Source organism: Micromonas pusilla (genome assembly GCF_000151265.4).
Source record: "Micromonas pusilla CCMP1545 genomic scaffold MICPUCscaffold_3, whole genome shotgun sequence".
Lineage (NCBI taxonomy): Eukaryota > Viridiplantae > Chlorophyta > Mamiellophyceae > Mamiellales > Mamiellaceae > Micromonas > Micromonas pusilla.
Window position 1 is genome coordinate 1706653 of NW_003315884.1, and position 24781 is coordinate 1731433.

The window sequence follows — 24781 nt, forward strand, 5'->3', positions numbered from 1 at the left end:
CGCGGCGCTCGCCCGACGAACGAAATCTGTCGGCGGCGCCCCCGACGGGACCGAACGCGCGCCGCGTCGCCGCCGCCTCTCGCCGTCTCCGCCCCCGCGCGAGCGAGCGACGACGCGGACGCGGACGCTCGCCGTCGCCGCGTGGCGCGCGCGTGAGGACTCCGCGGCCGGCCCGTCCTCGCGCTTCAGCGGTCTGCCGGCGCGGGCGTCGTCTCCATCGATCTCGAGTTCTCGACCCGGCGGGGTGACCGACCGGCGCGGCGCTCGCCTGAGACTCCGAAACGCAGTGCAGCTGCAGCAGCGCAGCCACGTGGCTCACACGCATCCCGCGCGCGCGCCCCCCACGGCGACGATGCCGGCCTCCTTCCTTCGACGCGCGGCGCTCCTGGCTTCGCGCGACGCGACGACGCTCGCGCGGAGCGCGACGAGCGCGTCCTCCGTCGCGTCCGCGTCCGCGCCGCGCCTCCGCCGCGCGCCGCGTCTCTCGCGCGCGACGTCGTCGACCACGACCTCGACCTCGGCGTCGTCGTCGTCGACGACCGCGGTCGACGCGACGTCGCCGCTGCCGCCGCCGCTGTACACGCGCACGCACGAGATCTTGCGCCCGGAGTCGGTCTCGTCGGACGGCTCAGAGATCACGATGACCGTCGGCCTGACCGAGCACGCGTTCGACATCATCGGCGACGTGCGAGCGGTCGAGGCGGTGGACGCGGAGGAGGCGGACGGATGGCGTCGTCGTCGTCATCATCACCATCACGCGGCGGCGGCGGCGGCGGCGGCGGGTCCGTCCTCCACGCTCCTCGCGCGGCTGCACTGGGAAGGATTCAAACGCACGGCGTCGGACGAGCTGTACCACGCGTCGTGGGCGAACGTCTCGGACGTGCGCGACGTCGCCGTGCCGTTCCCGGCGACGCTCGTGGGACTCAACGCGGCGGCGGTGGGCGAGCCGTACAAGGCGCGTTCTGTCATCTCACGCCGGTCCCCGCGCGACCGCGTCGGCGCGGCGCGCGCCGTTCCTTGAGGACTTTTCTTCCCGGCGCATCTCTCCGCTCGCCCCTCGCTTTCAATCCCGACGCACCTCGACGTCTTTCAACTGCAACTGACGCGCCTTTCAACGCCTCCCCGATGTCGCCTCGTATGGGCAACGACCCTCAGACGATCTCCTCAGCGGAGAGCGGCTGGGTCGCGCGCGTGACGGCGTCGAGAGACGCGATGCGACGCGCGGGGAGCGACGCGCTGATGAGCGCGCGGGCGTACGAGGAGATGGTCGAGGAGCAGCTCGTGGAGGACGAGGCGGAGGCGAGCCGGTCGTATCCGTGACGGGATGGGATGGACGACGGACGCCCCGCGGCGGTTTGGTTTCGGAGGAGTACGATACGTTTCGTCGACGTCGACCGCTTCCGATGATAAATTATTAACTCAACGCGCCGCGACGCCCTCGCCGCGCCTCCCCCTCTCGTCGTCGCTCCCTCGCGTGCCTACCTCACTTCTTCGCGTCGCCCCCCCCACCGCCGTTTTCCTTCGCCAGCGACTCTATCAGCGACCGCGGCGGCGCGTACGTTTCCAACTTATCCAGAAGCTCCGCGGGCGTGTCCCCGACGACGACGATGGCTCGCGCCTCGCGTCGAATGAACCCGCGCGCCGTCGACTCGTCCAGAAACTTCAGGAACAGGTCGAAGTACCCGGCGACGTTCAGCACCCCCACGGGCTTCGCGTGATACCCCAGCTGCTGCCACGTGATCATCTCTAAGAGCTCCTCTAACGTCCCGAAGCCGCCGGGCATCGCGATGAACGCGTCGGACGCCGCCGCCATCGCCGCCTTCCTCTCGTGCATGTCCTCGACGACCATCACCTCTCCGACGCTCCCGCCGGAGACTTCCACGGGCTCGAGCGCGACGGGGATGACGCCGAGGACGCGGCCGCCGTTCGCGTGCGCGGTCGTGGACACCGCGCCCATTAAACCGACGCTCCCGCCGCCGTACACGAGCCGCGATCCTCGCGATGCGAGCTCCGCGCCGAGCGATCTCGCGGCGTCCGCGAACTCGGGGCGATCCCCCGCGCTCGAGCCGCAGTAGACGCACACGGACGCGAAGTGGGCGGCGGCGGGGGCGGCGGCGGCGGCGGCGGCCGGGGCCTCGCCGCGCGGGGAGGTCGTCATGTCGAATTCGCGCGCAGCGACCACTCTCGGCGCGCCGCGAGATGGCGCCGCGCCGATCGCCGACGGCGCCAGCAGTGTGCCATGCCACCTGGCATTTTTGCCGGCGCGCTCTCGAGCGTCGCGAGTCGGGCTCGGGTCTTGTCACGCACACTTCCGCGAGCACGCGCCACCGACCCCACACACGCCTCCACGACCATGACGTCCACCGCTCCCGCGGCGATCTCGTACATAATCAAAGTCCCCGTGCACGCGAACGCGCGCAGGACGCCGCCGCCGGCGGTCGCGAAGCGCCTCCGCGCGCGCGCGTTCCCGAAAGATGCGCGCGCGTCCGTCTCCGAGGTGAGATTTCCCGCCAGCGTTTCGTCGTTGACCGCCGCGGCTCGCGCGCTCGAGCGTCGCGCGAACGACGGCGTCGCGTCCCCTCGCGCGCGAATCTTCATTTCGATATCTTTTTTCCCCGACGTCTCTTCCTCCACCGCGCGCGCGCGTCGACCCTCGCGCGCGTTCCCCCGCGCGTGCCCTCGTTGTTGACTTGACATTCGAATCCCGGCGCCCCGTCTGTCGATCGCAGAAGCGCGTCAACGAAGACGCGCTCGCGGCGTCTCGCAAGGCGGCCGTCGCGGCCGCGCACAACGCGCGCGTCTCCGAATCCGTGACGAACACCGTCGCGATCAAGTCGAACATCGCGAGCTACACGCGCGAGACGACGGACCGCCGCCTCCAGGTCCGCGCCGCGCGCGTCGTCAACTCAGATCTCGCTCGCGCGTTTTTTTTCCGCCTCGCGTCGCGTTGACTCACCCGACGCGATCCCCCCGACGCCCTCCCATTTTCAGGAAGCCGAGCAGCTCCGCGTGTCCAGGCTCGAAGCGCGCGCGTCCGTCGCGAAGAAGTTCGTCCAGCGCGTCGACGACGTCGCGGAGAAGAACGAATCCCGCAAGGTGGCTACCCGAACCCGCGGCATTTCGCCTCAATCGTGGCACCCAGCCCGATCCCGACAGATGACAGAGATTTTTTATTCTTCCCCGAGCCGAGCGTCGCCGTGCCCTGCCAAAAAACTCCAAACGCCGCCGCCGCCGCCGCGGAGCGAACGGAACGCTGACGCCTCCAGCCCCCGCCGATCTCTCCCCTCCCTTATCACCGCAGGCGCAACTCGCGGCGAACATCGAACGCAAGCTCGAGCTCGCGGAACAAAACCGCAAGCGCGAGATCGCGAAGCTGACGTTTAAAGCCGCGGACGCCGCCGCGAGGGCGAAGGACATCGCGTTGAAAGCCGCGCGCGCGGCGGCGGAGAAAGCAGCGGCGATCGAAACCAAAGTCGACGTCGCCGTCGCGCGCCGCGACGCCTTCTTAAACCTCATCGCGTTCAAAGCGCACTTCTTCAACGCGCGCGCGGACCGCGCGGTGAAGCACGCGAAAGCGAACGCGAGGATGGACGCCAAGGTGACGGCGACGCGTCTGCAGTCGCGCATGGCCGCCGCCGCGTACCTGCGCGGGCTCGACGTTCGACTCCGGCAGGTGCGTTCTATACACTGGTCCCCATACGACCGCGTCAGCGTGGTGAACGCCGATCCTTAAGGACTTTTGCCGTCGTCTCTCTCCGCCCACCCCCCGCTTTCAATCCTCGCCCTCGACGCCTTTCAACTCCGCTTCTGACGCCTTTGAACTCCACCCCGACGTTCGACTCCGGCAGTCCAAAGCCGCGCTCACGACCGAGCGCGCGGCGCACGTCGTCGAACGCCAGCGCCTCCAGAACCACGTCTCGCCTCTCATCGAAGCCGCGCGCATCCGCGCGGATCAGTTCCTCGCGGACGAGCGCAGAAACGAAGCCGTGAACGCGACGGCGGCGCGCGCGCATCGCTTCATTCGCCGAGCCGTCGTCACGGCGGCGACGCGCGAGTACAACGAAGCCGCGACCGCCGCGACGAGAAGGGCGAACCTCGAAGAAAAGCTCGCCGCCGCCGCGGAGCGCAAGTCCGAGATGCTCTCGCTCGCCTACGCGGGCGGCGGCCCGGAGATTGACTCCGTTCGCGGGTCCCCGACGGGGAGCTGGCCGAGAGTGTCGAGAGCGTCGTCGCCGCGCGCGGCGCGCGATTTCGTCTCCGCGTCGACGTCGCCGATCAAAGAGATCGAGCTCGCCGCGCGCGCTCGCGCTCGCGGCCGCCCGTCCACGGCGCGCGGCCCGCGCGATCTCGCGACGGTGTTCCGCCCGCCGTCCCCGGACTCGCCGTACTACCCGTACGCGAAGGACACGTACCGCGAGTACCAGCTGTCGCCGTCTGAGGAGGCGGAGGCGGTGCGACGACTTCCGACGAACGCCCAAGTCGCGGTCTCGGCGCGGAAGCCGCTTCGTCGCAGCGTCGCGTGCGGCGCGGAGGTGAACACCGCGGCGGAAATCAACGCCGCGCGCCAGGACGCGAAGGAAAACGGCGGATGGACGCTTCTCGACGGCGTGTCTGGGTCGTTCTCCGCGCCGACGTCGCCGACGGCGGCGTGAGCGGCGACGCGACGCGACGCGACGGGAGACTTGATTTCTTTTCGGCGAACGAAACGAACGAACGACGAACGAGCGAGGGTCCACCACGAGTGCGACTACGACTCCTCGCGTGTGCATACGAGGGTGAATACATTCTTACGACGAACGACACGAGCCTATGTAATGACGAACGACTCTTCATCTGTTGAGCGTGTGCTTATGATGATCACCCCCCCGTCCCGTGGTCGACCTTCGCGTCATGGCAGATCCAGGTCCATGTCCGCGTCCGCCCAGTCGATGTCCTCGCTCTCGTTCTCGAACGTTTCGCTGTACGTCGTCATGTCCGTCATGACGCTCATCATGCTGCTCCGCACGTTCGCGCCCCCCTCCGAGGACGCCCGAACGTCGCTCCTCTCGCTTCTCTCCGGCTCGATCGTCGTCGTCGTCGCGGGTTCAATCTCGGAGCGCGCGCGCGGCGGCCGCGGCGGCGGCGGCGGCATCGAGTCGCGCTCCTCCACCGCGCGCACGGATGGAACGTGCGCGCTCGATGTCTCCGTGCCGCCGCGCGTCGCCGGCGTCGGCGCGGGGGGGACGGCCCCGAGAGACGCGAGCCCGCCGCCGCCGCCGCCGCCGCCGCCGCCGCCGCCGCGCGCGGGGCGGGGGTCCGTCGCCGCCGCCGCGCGCGTCGTCGGAATCGTCGCCACCGGAGCCGTCGGCGCTTGATCCCCGATGGGCTCCTTCGGCTCCTCCGCGGCGTCGGCGTCGGCATCGCCCCCCTCTCGCGTCGGCACGGGCGCGCGCGTCGCGTCGCGCGGCGCCTCCTCCGGGCTCGCCGCGCGCGGCGCTCGCGTCGCCTCCGCGGTCGCTTTCGTCGTCGGCGTCGGCGTCGCGTCGATGATGCTGTCCACCGCGCCGCCGCGCGCGGCGTCGTCCACATCCGGCGACGGCGGCGCGAACGCCGACGCGTCGATCGTCGCCGGCGGCGGCGGCGCCCCCGCGGGCGTCGGCACGTCCAGGGCGACCCCGCCGGGGCCGAGCACGATCTCCGGGTGCCAGTCCGTGCCGTCCATGACCCCTCTCGCGGCGGCGTCGCTCGCCGCGCGCGCGTAGAAGTTATCCAACAGCGTGAGCGTCTCCTCCGCGGCCGCGACGGCGGCGTCCTCCCGCGCGCGTCTCTCCGCGACGGTCTCTTCTCCGCTCGCGGCTGCGCCGAAACCGCCGGCGCCGTCCGCCGTCGCTGCGGACGCGGCGACGTCGCCCAGGAACGACCACGGGTCCGCCGCCGCGTTCGCCGCCGCGTCCAAAGCGGCGCGGTCTCGCTGTTCCTTCTTCGCGATCTTCGCCGCGCGGTCGCGCGCGGCGTCGTCGAGCGTCTCCGCCGCGCCGCCGCCGGCTTTGTCTCTCTTCGCGCCGTAAATGACCGCCTGTGAGTCGTTTCGAGTACATACAAAAAAGTTCATCGGTCAGTTGAAATGGGGCGCGATCAAATGTTGAAAGCGAGGGACGGGTGAAACGTTAAACATGAGAAACGCGCCTTGTTCTTCTCCTCTCGGAGCTTCTCCATCTGCCGCTCGTACCCAGTCTTAATCGTCACGATCGTCGTGTCCCCGTCCTGACGCACCTTTCGAATCGCCCGGACCATCTTGACGTGCCCTTTCCACAGGCGAAACGCGCACTCGCGCAGGCTCTTCCGCTTTTGCGTCTGCAGCTGTTTTCTCGCGTGCGCGACGTGCGAGACGGCTTGCCTCGCCGTCGCCGCCGACTCGACGATCTTCTTCTCGAGGTCTCTCTGCGTCGCCTCCGCGTCTTGCTTGTGCACGCGAATCAACGCGCCGAGCTTCGCGCACTCGAGCTCAGCCTTCTCCGCGCGCGATTTCATGTTCAGCCGAGCGTTTTCGTATTCGCGGCCGTCGTCGTAGCGTTTCCGACGCTCCGAGGCGAGCAACTCGTTCAGCTGGCGGACGATCACCGCGTCCGCGTCCCTCGACGCGCCCATCTGCTGCTGCATGACGTTCAGCTCCTCCGCCATCGCGCGGAGTTCTTCCATCACGCGCGCTTTATCCTTCTCGTGCTCCGCGCGCGCTTCGTCCTTCGCGCGTTGGACCTCGTCGCGGAGCCGCAGCCGTTCTCGGAATCCGACCCCTTGCCGCTCCTTCGCGAACGCGAGCACGAGCTCTCTCGCCGCCGCGCGCGCCTCGTCGCGTCGGTCCTTCATCTCCTTGGCGCACTCCCAGAGGATCGCGCGCTCGCCCTGGTCGCGCCGCAGCGCGTCCTTCGCGGCGCCTTCGATCATGAAGAGCGCGTCGTTCACGAGCGTCGTCGCGTCCGCGCCCGAGACGCCATCGGACGACTCGAGCGCTCGGCGGAGCGCGGACGACGCCGCCACGAGCGTCGCGTGATGCGCGTCGTGGTACGGGCTCTTGTACCCGCGCGAGCGCTTGAGCGCCGCGGCGTCGCCCTCGCGCGACGTGATCTCGGCGTCGTACGCGGGCGTCCGCGCGACGCATCGCTGGAGTCTGTCCATCGCGGCCTTGACCGCTTTCCCCTCGAGGTCGAGCGCGTCGTCTAAAACCTTCACCGCGCGCTCGGGCGTGGGGCCATCTCCGACGGGGCGCGGGCGCGACGACGGCGGCGACGGCGACGCGTCGTCGTCGTCGTCGCCGACGCGGCCGGGAGTGCGCGGCGCGCGCGGCGCGGGGGACGCCGTGGACGCCATGGACGACGGCGAGCGGCGCGCGGCGTCGTCGAGAGTGTCGTGGTTCGCGGCCTCGCGGCAGCTCCCGAAACGCTTTTCGTGACGTCTGATGAGCTCGCTCGCCGAGTTCCGTCCCCCTCGGTGCCGACACGGCCGGCGCGACGGGGGGTTCAGATCTCGCCGCACCCGCCGCGCGTGGACGATCGCCGCGGGAAGATGGACCCCGGGAACGTCAAGCGCAAGCGCGCGAACTACGAGACCGGCGCGGACGCGATCGAGGACTTCGCGAAGGGCCTCGACGCGGAGGCGAGCGCGCGCGCGAGAGAGAGTCATCATGCATCTCGCGATCGCGGAGGAGATGGGAGCGCCCCGGGGCCCGCCGGATCATCCGCCGGCGGATCGACCGCGCTGTCGTACCTCCCTTCGCGCTCGTTCACCGGCGCGCGGCCTGGGTATTACTTCCGTCTCGGGAACCAAGGCCCGGGGTACTACCTCGACGCGCGCGGGAAAGCCAAGTCCGCGGCGGCGGCCGCGGCGGCCGCGCTCGACGCCGGCGGCGGGAACACGTCCATGGCGGGAGAAGAGACGACGATCTCGAACTCGAAGCCTCCGCCGGGCCCGCGACGGACCGCGGACGAGCTCTTAGCCGACGCGGAGGAGAACGCGGGCGGGGACGCGGCGTTGGACCTCACGAACCTGGACGAGAAGGCGGTGCGGAAGCTCGTCCTCGCGTTCGAGCGCAAGTACGCGACGAATCAAGCGATGCGTCTCAAGCACGCGGACGACCCGGCGAAATTTATAGACTCCGAGGTGGACCTAGACGAGGAGGTCAAGAGGCTGCAGAGGCTCGCGGGGTACCCGGACCTGTACCCGGAGTTCGTGCGCCTGAACGCGGTGCCGTCGATCCTCGCGCTCCTCGCGCACGACAACCCGGACATCGCCGCGGACGCGGTGGAGCTCCTTCACGAGCTCGTCGACGCCGACGCCGTGGAGGTGCGTTCTGTACACTGGTCCCCATACGATCGCGTTCGCGTGGTGAACGCCGATCCTTAAGGACTTTGCCCGGCGTTTCTCTCCGCCCACCCCTCGCGTTCAATCCCCGCCCTCGACGCCTTTCAACTCCGCTTCTGACGCCTTTCAACTCCACCCCGACGTCGCTTTGTATGGAACGACCCTGACCGTGGAGTCCAACGAGGAGGGCGGCGCCGCGCTCGCGGCGTCCATCGTCAAAGAGTCCGGGTTCGAGCTCCTGATCGAGTGCTTGCATCGGTTCGGGAAAGAGTCGTCGCCGGAGGAAGCCGCCGCGGTGAACGGCGTCTTGGGGTGCGTGGAGAACATCGTGGAGATTCGCCCGGAGGCGGCGAGCGAATTTTGCGACAAGACGCCGCTGCTCAAGTGGCTCCTCCGCCGCGTCGCGCCGAAACGCGCGATCGATAACAACAAGCTCGTCGCCGCGGAGGTGCTCACCGTGCTGCTTCAATCGAACGACGCGAACCGTGCGCGGCTGGGCGAGCTCGGGGGCGTCGAGGCGCTTCTGAAGGCGGTCGCGCCGTACAAGAGCAAAGATCCGTCGGACGAAGGCGAGGAGGAAATGGTCGCCAACCTCTTCGACGCGCTCAGCGCGTGCGTCATGGAGCGTTCGAACCGAGACGCGTTTCTCGAGTGCGAGGGTCTCGAGCTGATGCTCCTCGTGATTAAGAGCAAGAGGAGCTCGCGGACCGCGGCGATCAAGTGCGTGGACTACGCGCTCACGAGGTGCGTCCCCGCGTGCGAGCGGTTCGTCGACGCGTTGGGCTTGAAGACGATATTCTCCGTCTTCATGGGGAAGGGCCACGAGAAGATGCGGAAGCGAGCCGGCGGCGCGGAGGCGGTCGCGGAGGAGGAAGAGCGCGCGGTCTCGATCGTGAGCAGCCTCTTCTTGTGCCTGACGCCGAACACGGAGCGGCACGACCGCCTGTGCGCTAAGTTTGTGGAGGACACGCACGCCAAGTGCGACAGAGTCGCGGAGCTGTGGACAAAGTACTCGCGCCGCGTGTACTCGGTGGACGAAGCGCTCTCCACGCGCGGCGACGCGATCGAGTTGGACGACGACGAGTTATACATCGAGCGCCTGGACGGGGGGTTGTACACGTTGGAGCTGTTGGGGATCATCTTCGCGAGCGCGTTCGCGACGGGGGACGAGGGCATCCGACGCCGGCTGCTCTTGCAGATGGACTTGCAGGACGACGGCGGCGGCGGCGACGGCGGCGGCGGCGGCGACGGGATCGAACGGCGGTTGAAGTCCGTCAGGGACGTGCTCGAGACGCACGCGGAGAACATCGGCGACGCGGACGGGGAAGAGGAGCGCGACGCGCGGCGGGGGAAGGTCGTGAAGCTGTTGGTCGCCATCGGGGGCGGTCGGGAGGGCGACGACGACGACGACGACGCGGCGGCGGCGGCGGCGGCGGCGGCGGCGGCGGCGGCGGCGGAGGTGGAGGGGCGCGACGGCGGCGAGATTCAACCCGCCGACGACGCGTGACGCGACGCGCGCTCTCTAGCACTCGCGCGGTGTTCACACGTGAGCAGTAGCAGCGCGCGCGATTGTCTCTGGGCGCGACTGGACGGCGCCGAGCGACGACGACCGACGACGCGATGAAAATCGTCCTGTCCGTTATCGATTCGCGCGAAAAGGGCCGCGGCCGTTCATCACGCGCATTCACTTCCTCGGGCGCCGCGTCGCTCGAGGGGGCCACGCCACGCCGCGCGACATGTTCCAACGCTCGAGGGCGTTCTCGTTCATGGGCGCCATCCTCGCCGCGGTCTCTCTGATCCCTCCGTGGTACTCCGGCTGCGAGACGCACCTGTCGTACGGCCAGAAGCAGTGCCAGACCGCGGGGCCGACGCGCTGGACCTCCGACTGGGCTTCGCCGTCGCTGACGCTCTTCCTCCTCCCGACGTTCGCGCACGCGGGGTGGTCGATCCTCGTGACGCTGTACGTCAACGGGTGCGTCGCGTCGCGCGGCGCGGACGCGCTCTCGACGCGCGCGGTGACCGCGCTCGGTCGCGTCGCCGGGCTCGCGTGCGTCGCGTGCAGTATATGGGCCGCGCACGCGATCTGGACGAGAGGGATGAAGACCGCGCAGAGAGACGTCGCGATACCGCTCACGCTGAGCTCGCCGCACGCCGGGTGGTACATCGCGGTCCTCAGCGTGAAGATGACCGCGTCCGGGGGCGTTTTCGCGGTGTTGTTCGGGCGAGGGAACGTGCTGGGGCCGACGCGGGGGCAGCTCAGGGCGGGCGAGATGGACGCGGCGACGCTCGAGAGCATCACGCCTGCGATGAGGTACGTTCTGTACACTGGTCCCCATACGACCGCGTCGGCGTGGTGAACGCCGATCCTTAAGGACTTTTGCCGTCGTCTCTCTCCGCCCACCCCTTCCTTTCAATCCCCGCCCTCGGGCCCTTTCAACTCCACCTGACGCCTTTGAACTCCACCCCGACGTCGCTTTGTATGGAACGACCCTGAGTCGCGTGCAGGTGGGGATGACGCCTCGCGGGGAGAAGATCATGCGGGCGAGGAACCCGAGCAGCGCGAGGGACACGTACCGGGAGCGCCCGGAGGCGTTCCGGAGGGAGCAAGACGACGGCATGCCGAGCTGGACGCCGCGGTCGTGGGGCGGGGGGAGCCAGCGGAGCCAACGGAGCGGCGGCGGCGACGGCGGCGGCGGGCCGGAGGGCGGCAGAGGCGGGTGGGAGGCGTTCAAGGCAAGGTTTTGGAGGTCGAACGGCGGCGACGCCGCGCCGCGCGCGCCGCCGCCGCGGCCTCGGGACGCGCGCGAGGAGCGGTACCGCGCGGAGAGGAACCAACGCGTGGGGAGACTGAGACGCGCGTTATCAGATAACGGCGGGTCGAGCGGTCGAGCCGCGTCGTCCCTCTCCTCCTCCCGCCCGCCCCCGCCCGCGTTCGAGTTCGAGTTCGACGACATCGAGGAAGGGTTCGAGCGCGACGACGGCGTCGAGATGCGCGAGACGGCGGCGGCGGCGGCGAGGACGAGGGCGCGGCACGAGAGGATGGGAGCGCCGGCGCGCGCGAGAGGGGAGCCGCGCCCGGCGGCGGCGGCGGCGGTGCCGCCGTCGTCGCGACGCGCGCGCGCGGAGGCGGCGCGAGCGCCGCCGTTGAGACATCCGCTCGAGCAGTGGTCGCTCCGGCAGCAGCATGAGCTCAAGAAGCGAGGGTACGCGGACGAGGACTTCTCGCCGTATCGATACACCCCGGAGGGGCGCGGGCACGCTCAAAATTAGACTCATCGGCGCGGAAGTACTTCCGGAGGTACCTTCGTACGATAGTAGGTTAAGACGGAAGTATACGGTAGTGTGATGACATCCTGTAGTGCATTTATATTGTAGGAACACGCGCGCGGTACACAGCGTAGTCCATATTCATCGCGACGCGATCTTGCTGTGCCCGCGGCTGTACTGCGGCGTCGCCGCGGCGCACGCGGCGGCCGCGTCTTCGATGGCGTCGAGGACGATTCGCGGCAGCGGCTCGCCGTTCGTCGCGCGCTCCGCCGCGTCCAAGTTGGCCGTCAGATGCGCCACGGAGCTCGCGCCCAGAATGACGGCGTCGCCCTTTCCCCCGTCCAGTTGGCTGTGCGAGTACATCCATCGTAACGCAGCAGACGCGGGGGTTAACCCGAGCGTACCGTCCGGGTCCGCCGTTTGGCACGCGTTTTTAATAAGCTCCGCGGCGGAGAAGTACTCCCTCTTCCAGAACCGGTCTTGGTACATCTTGTTGCTCACGAACCGCCCGCGGTCGCTCTCCGCGTTCGCGTCCGCGTTATACGACGCGTGCTTGCCCGTGAGGAGCCCCCCCGCGAGGGGGTTGTACGCTAAGAATCGGACGTTCAACTTTCGAAGCGCGGGTAACAGCTCCGGCTCGCACGCCCGCGTGACGCAGTTATACATCCCCTGGTACGCGCTCGGCGGCGGCATCCCCATCTCGAGACACTTGTGGTACACGTGCACCACCTCCCACGCCGGGAAGTTGCTCAGCCCGAGCTGTTTCCACGCCCCCTCCTCGTGCAGCGCCTTGAGCTCTCGCAACGTTTCCTCGATCGGCGTCGCCGCGTCCGGGGCGTGCAGGTACAACAGGTCGACGGCGCCCGGGGCTAACGCTTCGCGCGACGCCGTCACCTGCGCGCGGAGCTGCGACGGCTCTAAGCCTCCCTCGCCCGCGCTGGACGTCATGTTCCCGCCGGGCCACGGGTTCGCCTTCGTCGCGATCGACGCGCGCGCGAGTAACTCGGGGTGCTTCGAGAAGATTTCGCCGAGCATCCTCTCCGTCTCCCCGCCCGCGTAGGCCAGCGCGGTATCCACCTCGCGATGGCCGCGGTCTAAGAACGTCCGCAGCAGCGACGTGGACACCTCCGCGTCGCACTCCTGCGAGGCGTACCGCCAGCCCATCCTGTCGGACGCGAGTGATGAGTCGTCGGTCGGAGTCATCAGCGGGGAGCGACGGTCGCGTCGGGTCGTCGTCGGGCGGGCGCGGGCGAGAGGGAGAAGAGGGGAAGGGCTGGGCCGGGTTCGCACGTCATGGTTCCAAGGACAGATCGAACGGGTTCCGTCGTCGCGTCCGATGCCATCGCGCGCGCGGCGACGACCGGGGAGCGGCGCGGTCTCGGCGGCGCGATCGCGGGGGCGAAGGCCGCGGCGGCGGCGACGGCGGTCATCGTCGCGCCTCCGAGAGTGACGACAGGACGCGGAACCTGACGGGACGAAAGTTCCGAGACCGCGCCTTCAGAGTTATCGCGAAAGGCCAGTTAACATCCGCGCGGAGGCCATCCGCGCCGCCGCCGCCGCCGCCGAGCGAAAGAAAGACATGTTCGTCGCCGCGAGATTTACGCCGGCGATGCCGACGACTCGCGCGCCGCGCCGCTCCCCGCGTCTCGCGGCGTCCGCGCGTCGCCTCGCGCCGTCCGGGACGAGCGCCCCCGCGAGGGATCTTCTCTCTTTCTCTCGGCACCCGTTCCGAATCGTTCCGTCGACGACGGCGGCGGGCGCGGGCGCCGTCCCCGCTTCCGCGCGCCGCGCCGCTTCCGCGCGAATTCGCGCGAACGCGTCCGACGCCGACGCCGACGCCGACGACGCCCCCCTGAACGCGGACGCGCTCCTCCGGGAGATGGCGGACACGTCCGATCTCGGGAAGCGCGGGGAGCTCTTCTTCGTCGGTCAGGCGCGTTCTATACACTGGTCCCCATACGACCCCGTCGCCGTGGTGAACGCCGATCCTTAAGGACTTTTGCCGTCGTCTCTCTCCGCCCACACCTCGCTTTCAATACCCGCCATCGACGCCTTTCAACTCCACCTGACGCCTTTCAACTCCACCCCGACGTCGCTTCGTATGGAACGGCCCTCAGATGATCCTCCTCCTCTGCGTCGCGTTCCCGCCGATAGACCTCGGCGAAGACGTCCAGATGAACCTGAGCGGGAACTCGTTCTTCGACCCGCTGATCGGCCTCGCGCTCATCGCGCTCGCCGGGCTGCTGCTGACCCGAGGCGTGCGCGACTTGGGGAACTCGCTCACGCCGTTCCCGAAGCCGCGCGGGGATAACGTCTTGAAAACCAAAGGCGCCTACGCGGCGACGCGGCATCCGATGTACAGCGGCCTCGTCTTCGGGTCCTTCGGTCTGGCGCTCGCGACCGGGTCGCCGGTGCGGACGTTCTTCGCGGCCGTCTTGACGTTTCTGCTGAACGAAAAGGCTGCCACGGAGGAGTTGTTCCTCGAGGAGATGCACGGGAAGGAGGCGCGTCCCACACACCGGTCCCTTCACGACCGCGTCGGCGCGGTGAACGCCGATCCTTACTAAGGACTTCATCTCCCGGCGCATCTCTCCGCCCACACCTCGCTTTCAATCCCGACGCACCTCGGCGCCTTTCAACTCCAACTGACGCCTTTCAACTCCACCCCGACGTTCGCTCGTACGGAACGACCCGGAGACGTACGAGGCGTATTCGAAGACGACGCCGAGGCTGGTACCGAACGTGCAAGGGCTGGGCGCGCTGTTAGAGGAAGCCGCGGGCGGGGCGCTGGTGAAGGATAGCTTCGGCGGCGGCGGCGAGAAGAAGGAGGGGGGAGATGACGAGTGATGGAATGGGCTGGACGATCGATGCGCGTGCTGTTTATGGAAGTGCCGACGCGGCGCTTCGGTCGATATTCAGTTTGGCATATTTGGCACAACAAAGTTCTTCTACGGTTCGTCCTCCTACGGCTCGCTCTACGTTCGCGTTCGAGACCCCTCCCCGCGCGTTAAAAAACACCCCATCCCCCCACACACATCACATCGAGACGCTACTCCTCGCGAGCTCCAACGCCGTGGCGACCCCACGACCGACCACCTCGCCCACCGGCCCGACGCACCGCTCCACGACGGCGACGTCGAACAGCGACAGCGCCGCCCACGCGGCTAACAAGACGCCCAGCGGCGGGTTCATCGGCGCCCCCAGGAACGGGTTCAGGGCGTAGTTACTGAGTCCGTTGAATATCCCAAAGTTTTTGTCGTGCGGCGGCGCGTGGTGGCCGCCGACGTGGTGCTTCGGCGGGAGGAGCATGTGGCACTTTTGCGCGAGTTTAATCGCGGGACCGCGCGGTTTGGCGCCTCCGTGCGCGTAAAAGTGGCCCGTCGCGCCGCCGTAGGCGCTGAATAAGAGCTTCATCAAACAGATCTGAAACGTCGCGACGTTCCATCTTCCGAACACCAGAGCGCTCACGATCGTGATCGTCTGTATCCGCTGCGTGTCGCAGATCATGCGGTAGCACCCGCGCCCGTGCGTGGACGCGAGCGGGTAGTCGTGATGCGCTTGAAATCCTCTCGCGGCGCCGTGCAGGATCTTCACGTCCAGACACCCCGGGCGGTCCAGCGCCGCGTGAAGGACCGCGGTGTACGCGTCCGCGTACCACAGCATGAACGCGACGACGCCTAACGACGGACATCCGTGCGTTACGAGCGAGTACGCGATCGCGGCGAAGACGACGACGTGATGCGCGAGGTTGATCCTCGTGCACGGCTGCACGGGCTCGGGGCCGTCGAACCGCGGGCCGTTCGCGCCTCCGACCGGTCCCGTGGCGTCCGTATCGTACTTCGCGCGGAGCTCGTCCGCCGTCGAAGGCGGCTTCTTGGACTCGTCCGCCGTCCGCGCGGACCGGCGTCGCACCGCGGGGTCGCACATGCCCGCGACTCCACGCCTCCGTCGGATTACCGATGACCTACTAGTAGACTAACAACAATCCGACCGAGCACACGTGGCTGGCTGGCCGAGGCGCGCGATTCGCCGCGTTCGCGCGGCGAGTTCGCGCGACGTCGCCGAGCGCGGTCGTCGACGGCGCTCGAACACGATGCGACGCGCGCGTTTGAGTCGTGCGACGGGCGCGAGCGCGCGGAGATGTGAGGTCGTCGCCGCGCGAGACGGGGCGGCGGCGGAATAATCTAAACGGACCGACCGCCGGCCACGTCGCTCCGCGAACACGCGCTCGACACTTTTAGCGACGCGCTCGGCGCCGATGGCGAGTCGCGGCGCGGCGGCGATATCGTCGCACGTCGCGCGCATCGCGTCTCCTCCGCGCGCCTCGACCCGCCGCGTGATGCCGCCGCCGCCGCCGCGCGCGGCGGCGGCCGCGACGACGACGCCGACGTTCGCGCCCGTCGTCCTCCGCGGCGACGAGATCCTCAGGTGCGTTCTTACAATTTTTTTTCACCCACCGCTCGGTTTCAACATTTGATCGCGCCCCCTTTCAACTGACCGGTGAAATATTTTTGTATGGAACGGCCCTTCAGCGCGTCCCCCGAGGCGCGACGCGCGACGCTGAACGACGCGCTGACGTCGTCGCACGGCCTCGTGCTCCTGCGCGGCGGGTTAGAGCGCATCACCCCGCGGGAGCTGGTGGACATCTCGCGAGCTATCGGTCGCGGCGAGGTGGAGACGAACCCGGGCGTGGACGCCAAGTTCCTCGAGGCGGACGCGCGCGAGGTGCAACGCATCGGAAACGTCGTCGACGCGATCACCGGGGAACCGCGCGCCATGTTCGCGCGCGCGCCGCCGCTCCCCGTGGACCCCACCTGCGGGAAGACCTCGCTGACGTACGACCCGAAGACGCGCTCGCCGGTGTGGCACACGGACCAGGCGTTCCGCGACCCGCCGCCGTACGCGTCGGTGTTGTACTGCAAGACGGCGCCGCCGCCGGGCGCGGGCGGCGCGACGATCTTCGCGGACGTCACCGCCGCGTACGCCGCGCTGCCGGAGGATAAACGCTTGGAGTTGGAGCGTTACCGAGCCGTGTGCTCGTACGCGCACCACAACGCGAAAGTTCGGAAGCGCGGGACGCCGTCGTATCCGTTGTTAACCCCGGAACAGCGCGCGGAGCACCCGCCGGTGTATCAGCCGTTGGTGTTGACGAACGCGGCTACGGGGGAGAAGTCAGGTGCGTTCTTCAAAAGTTTTTCACCCATCGCCCGGTTTCAACACTTGATCGCGTCCCCTTTCAACTGACCGGAGAACTGTTTTTGTATGGAATGGCCCTCAGTCTACGGCTTCAACAGCTCCGTGTGCGCGGTCGTCGCCGAGGGCGAAACGCTTTCACAGGAGGCGTTAGACATATACGACCTTCAAGGCGAGGAGCACGAGAGCGTGTCCAGGATCATGTACGACGACTTGCTGCCGCACTGCACGAGACCGGAGTTCGTGTACGAGCACGAGTGGATGGAGGGCGACGCGTTGATTTGGGACAACATGCGAACGATCCACGCGGCGACGCCGCTGGAGGACGGGTCGCACGCGCGGGAGATGTGGCGGACCACGGTCGCGAGTTGAACGACGCGCGCGAACGGGAGAAGAACGAAGAAGAACTCACGGCGAAGCCGATAGCACACACGAACGACGAGCGATAGACGACGCGACGACGACGACGACGACACGATGGCGGATACGATAGCGGCGGCGACGCTATCCTATAAAAAAATAGTCTACGAAGCGAAGGTACTTCCAGAAGTACTTTCGTACTACGGTAGTCTCTACCGCGCTAATGCCTCCACAGCCGGAGCATCTTGTCCTTCCCCCCCGACGCGGCTCTCGTCCCGATCGGGGACCAGTCCACGGCGAACACCTCGTCCGCGTGCCCTGGCAAGTCCAACTCCAACTTCCTCGTCCTCGCGCTCCACACCTTGAGCGTGCTGTCTTTGCTCCCGCTAACCACCATCCTGCTGTCCGCGCTCCACGCGATCTGATACACCGGTCCGACGTGCCCGCGCATCGTCGCGATGAACTCCCCGGTCTTCCCGTCCCACAGCTTCACCGCCTTATCGAACGACGCGCTGGCGATGAGCTTCGTGTCCGGGGAGAACACGACGTGGTTGATGAGTTGCACGTGGCCCGTCATGCGTCGCGTCGGGGACTTGCTCGTCTCCGGCGTCCACAGAAACATCGTGAAGTCGTCCGAGCCGCTGACGAGCCGTTCCGGCTGCCCGGCCATCGCGACATCGTAACGCTCCCGCGCCATACGTTTCCCCTCCTCATCGTTCGCGGGCGCGATCGCCTTGTGATCGAACGCGCCGGTGCGCGTCGCGTACTCGTTGGACAACGCGAGCGTGTTCACCCAGTGCCCGTGCCCTTTCAACTGCCGCACCACCTTCCCGTCCTTCGCGTCCCAGCATATTATCGTCGTGTCCCTGGACGCGGTGTATATCAACCCCTCGCCGCCCCACTTCAGCGCCGTCACGACGTTCGTGTGCGCGGTCAGCGCGAACAGACAGCATTTATGCGTCACGTTCCAGAGGTTAGAGTCACCCGCACAAAAAAACAATCAGACACGCACACGCCCGAGTAGTTTGTCAAGTCATAACGCGAGCGATATAAGACGTGGGGAGCCCGACGCGGTAGATAAGAGGTGGAACGGTGTAATTTGAGTGATGCAGACGGGCGGCCAGTGAAATTCCCCGAAGAAAAGAGAGTAGAAAGAGAGTACCTAGCCAGACCAGCGACGATGTCGCGAGAGAACAACTTCTGACGGAACGGACGAAAGTGGGGACGGGGACGGAGACGGGGACGGAGACGGGGACGGGGAAAAGTGTTTTGTAATATGAAAGGGAGGGGAGAGCAAAGAAAAACCCTACCAGACCCTCGCGGTGCCGTCGGCGGACGCCGACGCCAATCTCTCGGGCGGATACCGCACGTGCGCGGGCTCCCACGCGAGCGCGGTGACGTGCTTCCGATGCCCTCGCATCGGCCCGCCGCGCGCCTCACCCGTCGTTGACCACAGCCGCACGTCCTTGTCCATCGACCCGGACGCGAGCAGCCGCGCGTCCGGCGACCACGCGATGCAGAGAACCCAATTGGAATGACCTGTGGGTGGAGTTGAAAGGCGTCAGAAGCGGAGTTGAAAGGCATCGCGGGCGGGGATTGAAACCGAGGGGTGGGCGGAGAGAGACGCCGGGCAAAGTCCTTAAGGAACGACGTTCACCACGCGAACGCGGTCGTATGGGGACCAGTGTGAGATAGAACGCGCCCTTCAGCGTCGCTTTGGGCGTCTCCGTGTCGTGATTCCACAGCCGTATCGTCGTGTCCCCGCTCCCGCTCGCGAGATTCTTGCCGTCGGGCGAGAACGCGACGGAGAGGACCGCCTCCGCGTGCCCCGGGATCGCGCTCGAGCAGCGCGTCACCGGGCGGACGCGGAACAGCGCCTGCGGCTGGTACACGATCTTCAGCACCGTCTCCGTCGACGCGCCGCGCTTCGCGAGGTGCGCGCCGAGCGGGCCGATCACCTCCGCGTCCGCGGCGTAGAAGGCGAACGGGACTTTGTCCTCGTTCTGGAGCAGCGCGTTGAGGAGCGTCTCGAGCTGCGTGTGGTCCGCGTCGTGCGGGAGGTCGAGCTGCGGGCCCGCGGGATTTCCGTCCGCGTCCTCGAGCTGTGCGATGACGTTCGCGCGGTCGCCGGCGGCGGCGGACGCGGACGCCGTCGCCGTCGCCGCGGAGGAGGAGGACGGCTTCGCGGTGCCGTCCATCTTGCGTCGCTTCGCGACGAGGTCGCTCGGCGCGGACATCGCGCCGCGAGCGGAGAGAAGACGGGGTGGTGAGCTCGTTCGCGGCGCGCGCGTTCGAGACTGCTTTGGCGGCGCGCGTTTCGTGGAGAGGAAGACGGCGCGTGCAGTTCGTGCGGGTCGATTTTCTTCTCAGGTGCGTTTTTCACCCACCCTCGGTTTGAACATTTGATCGCGTTCCCTTTCAACTGATGACCGATGAACTTTTTTCCGGTCACTCGCCTCCGTCGTCGTCGTCGTCGTCGGAGTCGCCCAGACAACTCCCAAAGTCCTCCTCGAAGTCGCTGTACGCGTACTCTTCCTCCTCCTTCTCCTCGTCCTTCTCCTCGTCCTCCCGCTCGAGCGCCGCCGCGTCCCCGTCCTCCCGTCGTCTTCCGCCTCCGCCGAGCATCGCGCCCGCCGTGGCCGGCCGCGGGGACGCTACGACGTCGTCCCTTTCCTCCGTCTCCTCGTCGCCGTCCTCCTCCCCGAGCGCCGCGGCGGAGAGGTACGTGAACGACCCCGACAGAGGAAATTGTCGGAAATTGTCGGACGCCACGTCGGATCCGGACGCCACGTCGGACGCCACGTCGGCGGCGGCGTTTTCGGCGGCGACGTCGTCCGACCTTCGTAAAAACGACCGGAGCTTCGCGCGGACGTGCCGTTCCAACGCCGCGTCCCTGGCGTGCTGCCGATCCGCGCGCGCGCGCTCGCAGTCCCACGACGCGCTGACGATCGGGACTCCGGCGACGTGCCCGCTGCCGCGGCGGCACCGCCCGCCGCCCGCGGGGGCGGTGCCGACGCGGTTCGACGTCGCCGCGAACGTCGCCGCGAACCTCGCCGCGTCCTCGGGCGCTGGGACGTCGATCGTCGCGAGGGATACTGGGATATCGACCGTCGCGATATCGACCGCCGCCGTGCTCTCTCGGTCCCGCGACGTGATCTCAGACTCGAGATCGATCCTCGCGTCCGCGAGCAGCGCTTCCATGAGCGCCGTCTCGGCGTCGGGCTCGGGCTCGGGGTACGGCTCTGGCTCGGTCGCGGCGGCGGCGGCGGCGTCGCGGTCCCGCGGAACGTTCGGCGACGGCGCCGCGATCGTCCGCTCGAGCCTCGGCCGCGACGCGAACGCGACGACGCCTCTGCGCTCGACCCCGTCCTCGCCCATCCCAGCGACGGCGACGGCGACGGCGTCGTCGTCGTCGTCCTCACCGAGCCCGAACGACCCCGCGCGGCGCAAGAGCTCGTCCTCGGCGGCGGCGACGGCGCGGCGTTCTTGCGCCTCGACGCGTCGCAAATTCTCCTCCTCCGCCTTGATCTGCGCGGCGATTCGACGCGGGTCCGCCTCCCTGACCGCGTTCCGAGCGCGCCTGGACGCGCGCTGCCGCGCGTCGTGCCTCTTCTCCGCGATGCGCTGCTTCTCCGCCTCCGCCGCCGCCGCGGGGGAGGCGCCGGCGCCGCGGTCCGCCGCGCCACCGCGGTCGGTCGACCCTCCGACGCCGTCGCCGCCGCCGCCGCCGAGGAGGAGGCTCTGCACGCGCGCGATCGACCGCGACGCCTCCTCCGCGGCGAGCACCGCCGCCGCGCTCGGCGCCTCGCGACCCATCGCTCGCGAAGGCGTCCGACTCGACCGCGCCGCGCCGCCGAGTCCGAGTCCGAGTCCGAGTCCGAGCGTCGTCCCGGCTCCGGCGCCGACCCCGCCGACTCCGCCCCCGCCGGCGACCTCCGCCAACAGCGCGTCGCAGTGCCGCCGCGCGATCGCGGTGTTCAGCAGCGCCTCCGCGGCCGGGCGCTCCCTCGGGTCCGGCGCTAACATCGAACCGACGAGCGCGGCGAACGGCCTGGAGTATCTCGACGGCACCGGGGCGTAGTCGTTCCGGGATATTTTCACGAGGAGCTCGCCGTATCCGCGGCTCTCAAAAGCTTTTTTACCGCCGAGCGCGAGCTCTAACACGACGCAGCCCAACGCCCACACGTCCGCGGCGTACGTGTACGGCTTCCCCGCGCACAGCTCGGGGGACATGTACAGCGGCGTCCCGACGACCGTGTTCGCGAGGTCGTTCACGTGGGACAGTCTTTTCGCGACGCCAAAGTCGCCGAGTTTCACGACCTTGAGGTTCCGCGACAGGAAGACGTTCGCGGGCTTGACGTCTGCGAGGTGACGCGCGCGACGAGAAGCGATCGATCGATCAGAAGTAGTAAGTAACGCGTCATTCGCGAGCGTTTTTATCTCTATCTGTCTGATGCGTAGGGAACGAAACGAATCCAACGACACGCCGCGAGAAATAAAAATAAAGTGTTAACGCGCGCACCTCGGTGTATGATTCCGAGCGCGTGGACGTGCTGCAGCGCGAGCAGCAGCTGGACGACCCAACGCATCACGACCTCCTCCGGCAGCGCCTCGCCTCTCGCGTTGACGCTCCGCATCAACGACGCGAGGTCGCCGCCCTCGCAGTGCGACATGATTATCAGGAGTTCTCTCCCCCCCGTCCGCTCGTCGACGCGACGCGCGCAGCCGTGGTACGTGCACACGTTCGGATGCGAGGACGCGAGTCGGAGCGTGCGCGCCTCCGCCTCGACCTCGCGCGCTTCGCGCTCGGTCATCGTTCCCGGGATCGAGCGCCGCGCGTCTCCGTCGTCGCGCTCGGCGTCCTTCTCTTCCAGCGGGATGAGCTTCACGACGAAGCGCTTCCCCGAAGACACTTGCCGCGCGAGTCGAACGACGCCGTGGCTGCCGCGTCCGATGACTTTGCCCCATCGCAGGTCGGCGATCTCGACGTCGACGCGGCGTCCTCTCCCTCGCGTCGTCGTCGTCGCCGCCACCGAGACGACGCGCGCGCCGCCGTGATTCGCGCTCGTGTCCTTCCCCGGCGCGCTCTTGCTCCCGCGTCGTTTTCGCGCGGCGCGCGCGCGGGGGGGCGTCGGCGACCGCGGCATTGTGCTTCCGTCCGTCGCCGTCGATTCGTTGACTCGCACTGTCCCGGAGCGGCGCGGACACGTCGCGTCGCGTCGAAACCGTTTTTCGGGCGTTTACGTTTCGACAGCGTTTGGAACGCACGCGCGGGAAAGTCGAAGCAGGGAATATTCCGCGCCGCAATAATCTCCAGACTGTTTGCCCATACATCGGTCGGTCGGCGTTCTTTTTTCGAAATTCGGAATATTCCAAGGAAAACGCGTAAACAACTCCATTATTCCGTCGTAGTCGTCACTTCCACGCGCACGACCGCCACCGCGCACGCCACCGCAGCATCATGCTCCGACACCTCCTCGGGGCGTCACACCACGACCCCGGCAACGATGGCACGGACTCGGGCGAGGGCGAGGCCGGGATGACTATGCTCTGCCTCATCTACTTCTTCGCGCTCTTCATTTTCATCTACGACAGGTTCATCAAGAAGAAGGAAGACAAGAAGGACTTCGCCGACGAGCTCGTGGACGCGAAAGCGTTCGCGGCCGCCTCCGCCGCCGCGGACGGCGGAAAAAACCAGTACGACGGCCTCTCCGACGACGAAATCCGCGACAAGATCGCGCAAGACAGGTGGCTCCAGCCCGCGGGGGACGAGAAATCGCCAGAGTACAGGGCGAAGTTTATTCGCACCGCTTCTTTCGGGAAGCTCAACATCGACGACAAAGGCCCCGCGCGCGATTTCCTCCACTGGCTCTCCGGCGTCAACTGGTTCAAGGTGTTCCTCGTCGTCTTCATCATCTACTGCGTTTGGACGTTCCTTCTCGTCCTCAACATCATGGGCACCGGCTTCAAGCTTCTCGGCGGGAAATCCTCCGCGAAGATGTTCGACGTCGTCGACAACCCGATCTCCGCCCTCATGGTCGGTATCCTCGCCACCGTGCTCGTGCAGTCCTCGTCCACGACGACGTCTATCATCGTCTCCCTCGTCGGCGCGAACGAGCTCTCCGTGAAGTACGCGGTCTTCATGATCATGGGTGCGAACATCGGTACGTCCGTGACGAACACCATCGTCGCGATGGGTCACTTCAACAACCCGGAGGAACTCCGCCGCGGCTTCTCCGCGGCTACCGTGCACGACGTCTTCAACATGATTGCGGTCGCCATCTGGCTCCCCATCAACTGGATCTACCCCGTCTTCAAGGAGATGACGTACGAGATGGTCAAGGACATCGATGCGTGCGACGACTCCGACGGCGACGACTGCTCGAAGACGGAGTTCCTCAAGCCCTACGTCTCCCCTTACACCAATGGCATCGCCGCCTACGACAAGAAGGTCGCAGACTTCGTCTCGCAGAACTACTGCAACGGCTACTGCAGCGAATCATTGACCTCGACACAGCGGTCTCTGGCTTCGCGTGCACGTCCACCTCGGACTGCTCCAACTTCCACGCCGACTGGGAGGCCTCCTGGATGGACGGCAGCAACCTCCTGAAAAAGCGCGCGCCGTTGGCCATTATGCAGGACGCCTCCGGCAAGGTCACCTCCTACTACTCGTGCCCCAGCGGTGCGGACTGCACGACCACCTCGTTCTTTTCGAGCGGCGTCGGCAGAACGTCCTTGACGGCCGGCACGTACTACAACGTGTGCAAAAGCTCAAAAATGTCCACGACGAAGTGCGACGCTCGCCTCCTGAAGGGCGGTCTCGCGTACGACACCTGGGACATGTCCGATAAAGAAGCGGGCACGACGCTCACGATCCTCTCCCTCGCCGCGCTCTGCGCGACGCTCTTCTGCATCGTGTACGTTCTCCAGATCGTCGTCAAGGGCCCCGCCGCGCGCATGCTCAAGAAGGCTGTCGGGTTGAACGGCTACCTCAACATGGCCATCGGCTGCGGCATCACGATTCTCGTGCAGTCATCGTCGATCACGACGTCCACGCTCACGCCGATCGCGGCGGTTGGCCTCATCACCCACGAGGAGATGTTCCCGCTCACGCTCGGCGCGAACGTCGGTACCACCCTATCGGGCATCATGGCCGCGACCGTCGTCACGTCCAACCCGGTCCAGGCGTGGCAAGTCGCCTTGACGCACTTCTTCTTCAACGTCTTCTCGATCGTCCTCATCTACCCGCTTCCGGTTACCCGCGCGATCCCGCTGGCGGCGTCCAGGTGGCTCGGCAGGATGACCGCGCACGAGACGTACGGAAAGATTTTCCCGCTCGTGTACACCGGCGTTGTGTTCCTGGCGATCCCCGGCATTTGCTACGGCATCGCCGTCGCCGCGACGTCTTAATTCGACGCCGTCGACGTCTTAATTTGACGCCGCCGACGCGTTCATTCACCTCGCTTCAACAACCAAGTGAGAATCAATAATCAAATAAAACGAGGTCGACGATGACGTCGATCGATTGCGAGATTTATTTACATCAGCGCATTTCATGTAATATAAAAGTTAAGAATTTAGCGACACACAACACGCTCGTGTCGCTGATATCGATTTCGCGGGT

The 24781-nt window shown here is 67.4% G+C and overlaps 15 protein-coding genes across 15 annotated transcripts; 9 read left to right on the top strand and 6 right to left on the bottom strand.

Moving 5' to 3' along the window:
- Positions 1-327: 327 nt before the first annotated feature.
- Positions 328-1320, top strand: MICPUCDRAFT_62658 (uncharacterized protein; the record flags this gene model as incomplete). The annotated part of the gene is made up of 2 exons (XM_003056974.1): positions 328-955; positions 1156-1320. The coding sequence occupies exons 1-2, from the start codon at positions 353-355 to the stop codon at positions 1318-1320; spliced, it is 768 nt and encodes a 255-aa protein (XP_003057020.1). The 5' UTR covers positions 328-352.
- A 59-nt stretch (positions 1321-1379) lies between these two features.
- Positions 1380-2158, bottom strand: MICPUCDRAFT_32627 (uncharacterized protein; the record flags this gene model as incomplete). Its single annotated transcript, XM_003057454.1, has 1 exon — positions 1380-2158. One exon carries the CDS (start codon positions 2156-2158, stop codon positions 1484-1486), a length of 675 nt encoding a protein of 224 aa, XP_003057500.1. The 3' UTR covers positions 1380-1483.
- A 195-nt stretch (positions 2159-2353) lies between these two features.
- MICPUCDRAFT_56738 (uncharacterized protein) lies at positions 2354-4652 on the top strand (the record flags this gene model as incomplete). Its single annotated transcript, XM_003056975.1, has 5 exons — positions 2354-2497; positions 2730-2882; positions 2992-3096; positions 3302-3673; positions 3849-4652. The coding sequence occupies 5 exons, from the start codon at positions 2354-2356 to the stop codon at positions 4650-4652; spliced, it is 1578 nt and encodes a 525-aa protein (XP_003057021.1).
- Positions 4653-4888: 236 nt separating this feature from the next.
- On the bottom strand, positions 4889-7347 carry MICPUCDRAFT_56739 (uncharacterized protein; the record flags this gene model as incomplete). Its single annotated transcript, XM_003057455.1, has 2 exons — positions 4889-6032; positions 6137-7347. 2 exons carry the CDS (start codon positions 7345-7347, stop codon positions 4889-4891), a joined length of 2355 nt encoding a protein of 784 aa, XP_003057501.1.
- Positions 7348-7896: 549 nt separating this feature from the next.
- MICPUCDRAFT_46866 (uncharacterized protein) lies at positions 7897-9844 on the top strand (the record flags this gene model as incomplete). The annotated part of the gene is made up of 2 exons (XM_003056976.1): positions 7897-8319; positions 8561-9844. The coding sequence occupies 2 exons, from the start codon at positions 7897-7899 to the stop codon at positions 9842-9844; spliced, it is 1707 nt and encodes a 568-aa protein (XP_003057022.1).
- Positions 9845-10073: 229 nt separating this feature from the next.
- On the top strand, positions 10074-10694 carry MICPUCDRAFT_39017 (uncharacterized protein; the record flags this gene model as incomplete). The annotated part of the gene is made up of 1 exon (XM_003056977.1): positions 10074-10694. The coding sequence occupies one exon, from the start codon at positions 10074-10076 to the stop codon at positions 10692-10694; it is 621 nt and encodes a 206-aa protein (XP_003057023.1).
- A 154-nt stretch (positions 10695-10848) lies between these two features.
- Positions 10849-11607, top strand: MICPUCDRAFT_56742 (uncharacterized protein; the record flags this gene model as incomplete). The annotated part of the gene is made up of 1 exon (XM_003056978.1): positions 10849-11607. The coding sequence occupies one exon, from the start codon at positions 10849-10851 to the stop codon at positions 11605-11607; it is 759 nt and encodes a 252-aa protein (XP_003057024.1).
- Positions 11608-11745: 138 nt separating this feature from the next.
- MICPUCDRAFT_32633 (uncharacterized protein) lies at positions 11746-12768 on the bottom strand (the record flags this gene model as incomplete). The annotated part of the gene is made up of 1 exon (XM_003057456.1): positions 11746-12768. The coding sequence occupies one exon, from the start codon at positions 12766-12768 to the stop codon at positions 11746-11748; it is 1023 nt and encodes a 340-aa protein (XP_003057502.1).
- A 445-nt stretch (positions 12769-13213) lies between these two features.
- MICPUCDRAFT_56744 (uncharacterized protein) lies at positions 13214-13597 on the top strand (the record flags this gene model as incomplete). Its single annotated transcript, XM_003056979.1, has 1 exon — positions 13214-13597. One exon carries the CDS (start codon positions 13214-13216, stop codon positions 13595-13597), a length of 384 nt encoding a protein of 127 aa, XP_003057025.1.
- Positions 13598-13721: 124 nt separating this feature from the next.
- MICPUCDRAFT_56745 (uncharacterized protein) lies at positions 13722-14171 on the top strand (the record flags this gene model as incomplete). Its single annotated transcript, XM_003056980.1, has 1 exon — positions 13722-14171. One exon carries the CDS (start codon positions 13722-13724, stop codon positions 14169-14171), a length of 450 nt encoding a protein of 149 aa, XP_003057026.1.
- Positions 14172-14640: 469 nt separating this feature from the next.
- On the bottom strand, positions 14641-15722 carry MICPUCDRAFT_46868 (uncharacterized protein; the record flags this gene model as incomplete). The annotated part of the gene is made up of 1 exon (XM_003057457.1): positions 14641-15722. The coding sequence occupies exon 1, from the start codon at positions 15529-15531 to the stop codon at positions 14641-14643; it is 891 nt and encodes a 296-aa protein (XP_003057503.1). The 5' UTR covers positions 15532-15722.
- Positions 15723-16119: 397 nt separating this feature from the next.
- On the top strand, positions 16120-17169 carry MICPUCDRAFT_56747 (uncharacterized protein; the record flags this gene model as incomplete). Its single annotated transcript, XM_003056981.1, has 2 exons — positions 16120-16780; positions 16883-17169. 2 exons carry the CDS (start codon positions 16120-16122, stop codon positions 17167-17169), a joined length of 948 nt encoding a protein of 315 aa, XP_003057027.1.
- A 208-nt stretch (positions 17170-17377) lies between these two features.
- Positions 17378-19355, bottom strand: MICPUCDRAFT_44135 (wd-40 repeat family protein/notchless protein; the record flags this gene model as incomplete). Its single annotated transcript, XM_003057458.1, has 3 exons — positions 17378-18058; positions 18473-18696; positions 18824-19355. The coding sequence occupies 3 exons, from the start codon at positions 19353-19355 to the stop codon at positions 17378-17380; spliced, it is 1437 nt and encodes a 478-aa protein (XP_003057504.1).
- A 1780-nt stretch (positions 19356-21135) lies between these two features.
- Positions 21136-21830, bottom strand: MICPUCDRAFT_7818 (uncharacterized protein; the record flags this gene model as incomplete). The annotated part of the gene is made up of 2 exons (XM_003057459.1): positions 21136-21518; positions 21680-21830. Coding segments are annotated over 2 exons (534 nt in total), but the record flags the coding sequence as incomplete, so codon positions are not given.
- An 872-nt stretch (positions 21831-22702) lies between these two features.
- MICPUCDRAFT_32635 (Phosphate:Na+ symporter family) lies at positions 22703-24743 on the top strand (the record flags this gene model as incomplete). The annotated part of the gene is made up of 2 exons (XM_003056982.1): positions 22703-23566; positions 23950-24743. The coding sequence occupies 2 exons, from the start codon at positions 22703-22705 to the stop codon at positions 24565-24567; spliced, it is 1482 nt and encodes a 493-aa protein (XP_003057028.1). The 3' UTR covers positions 24568-24743.
- Between the last annotated feature and the right edge of the window lie 38 nt (positions 24744-24781).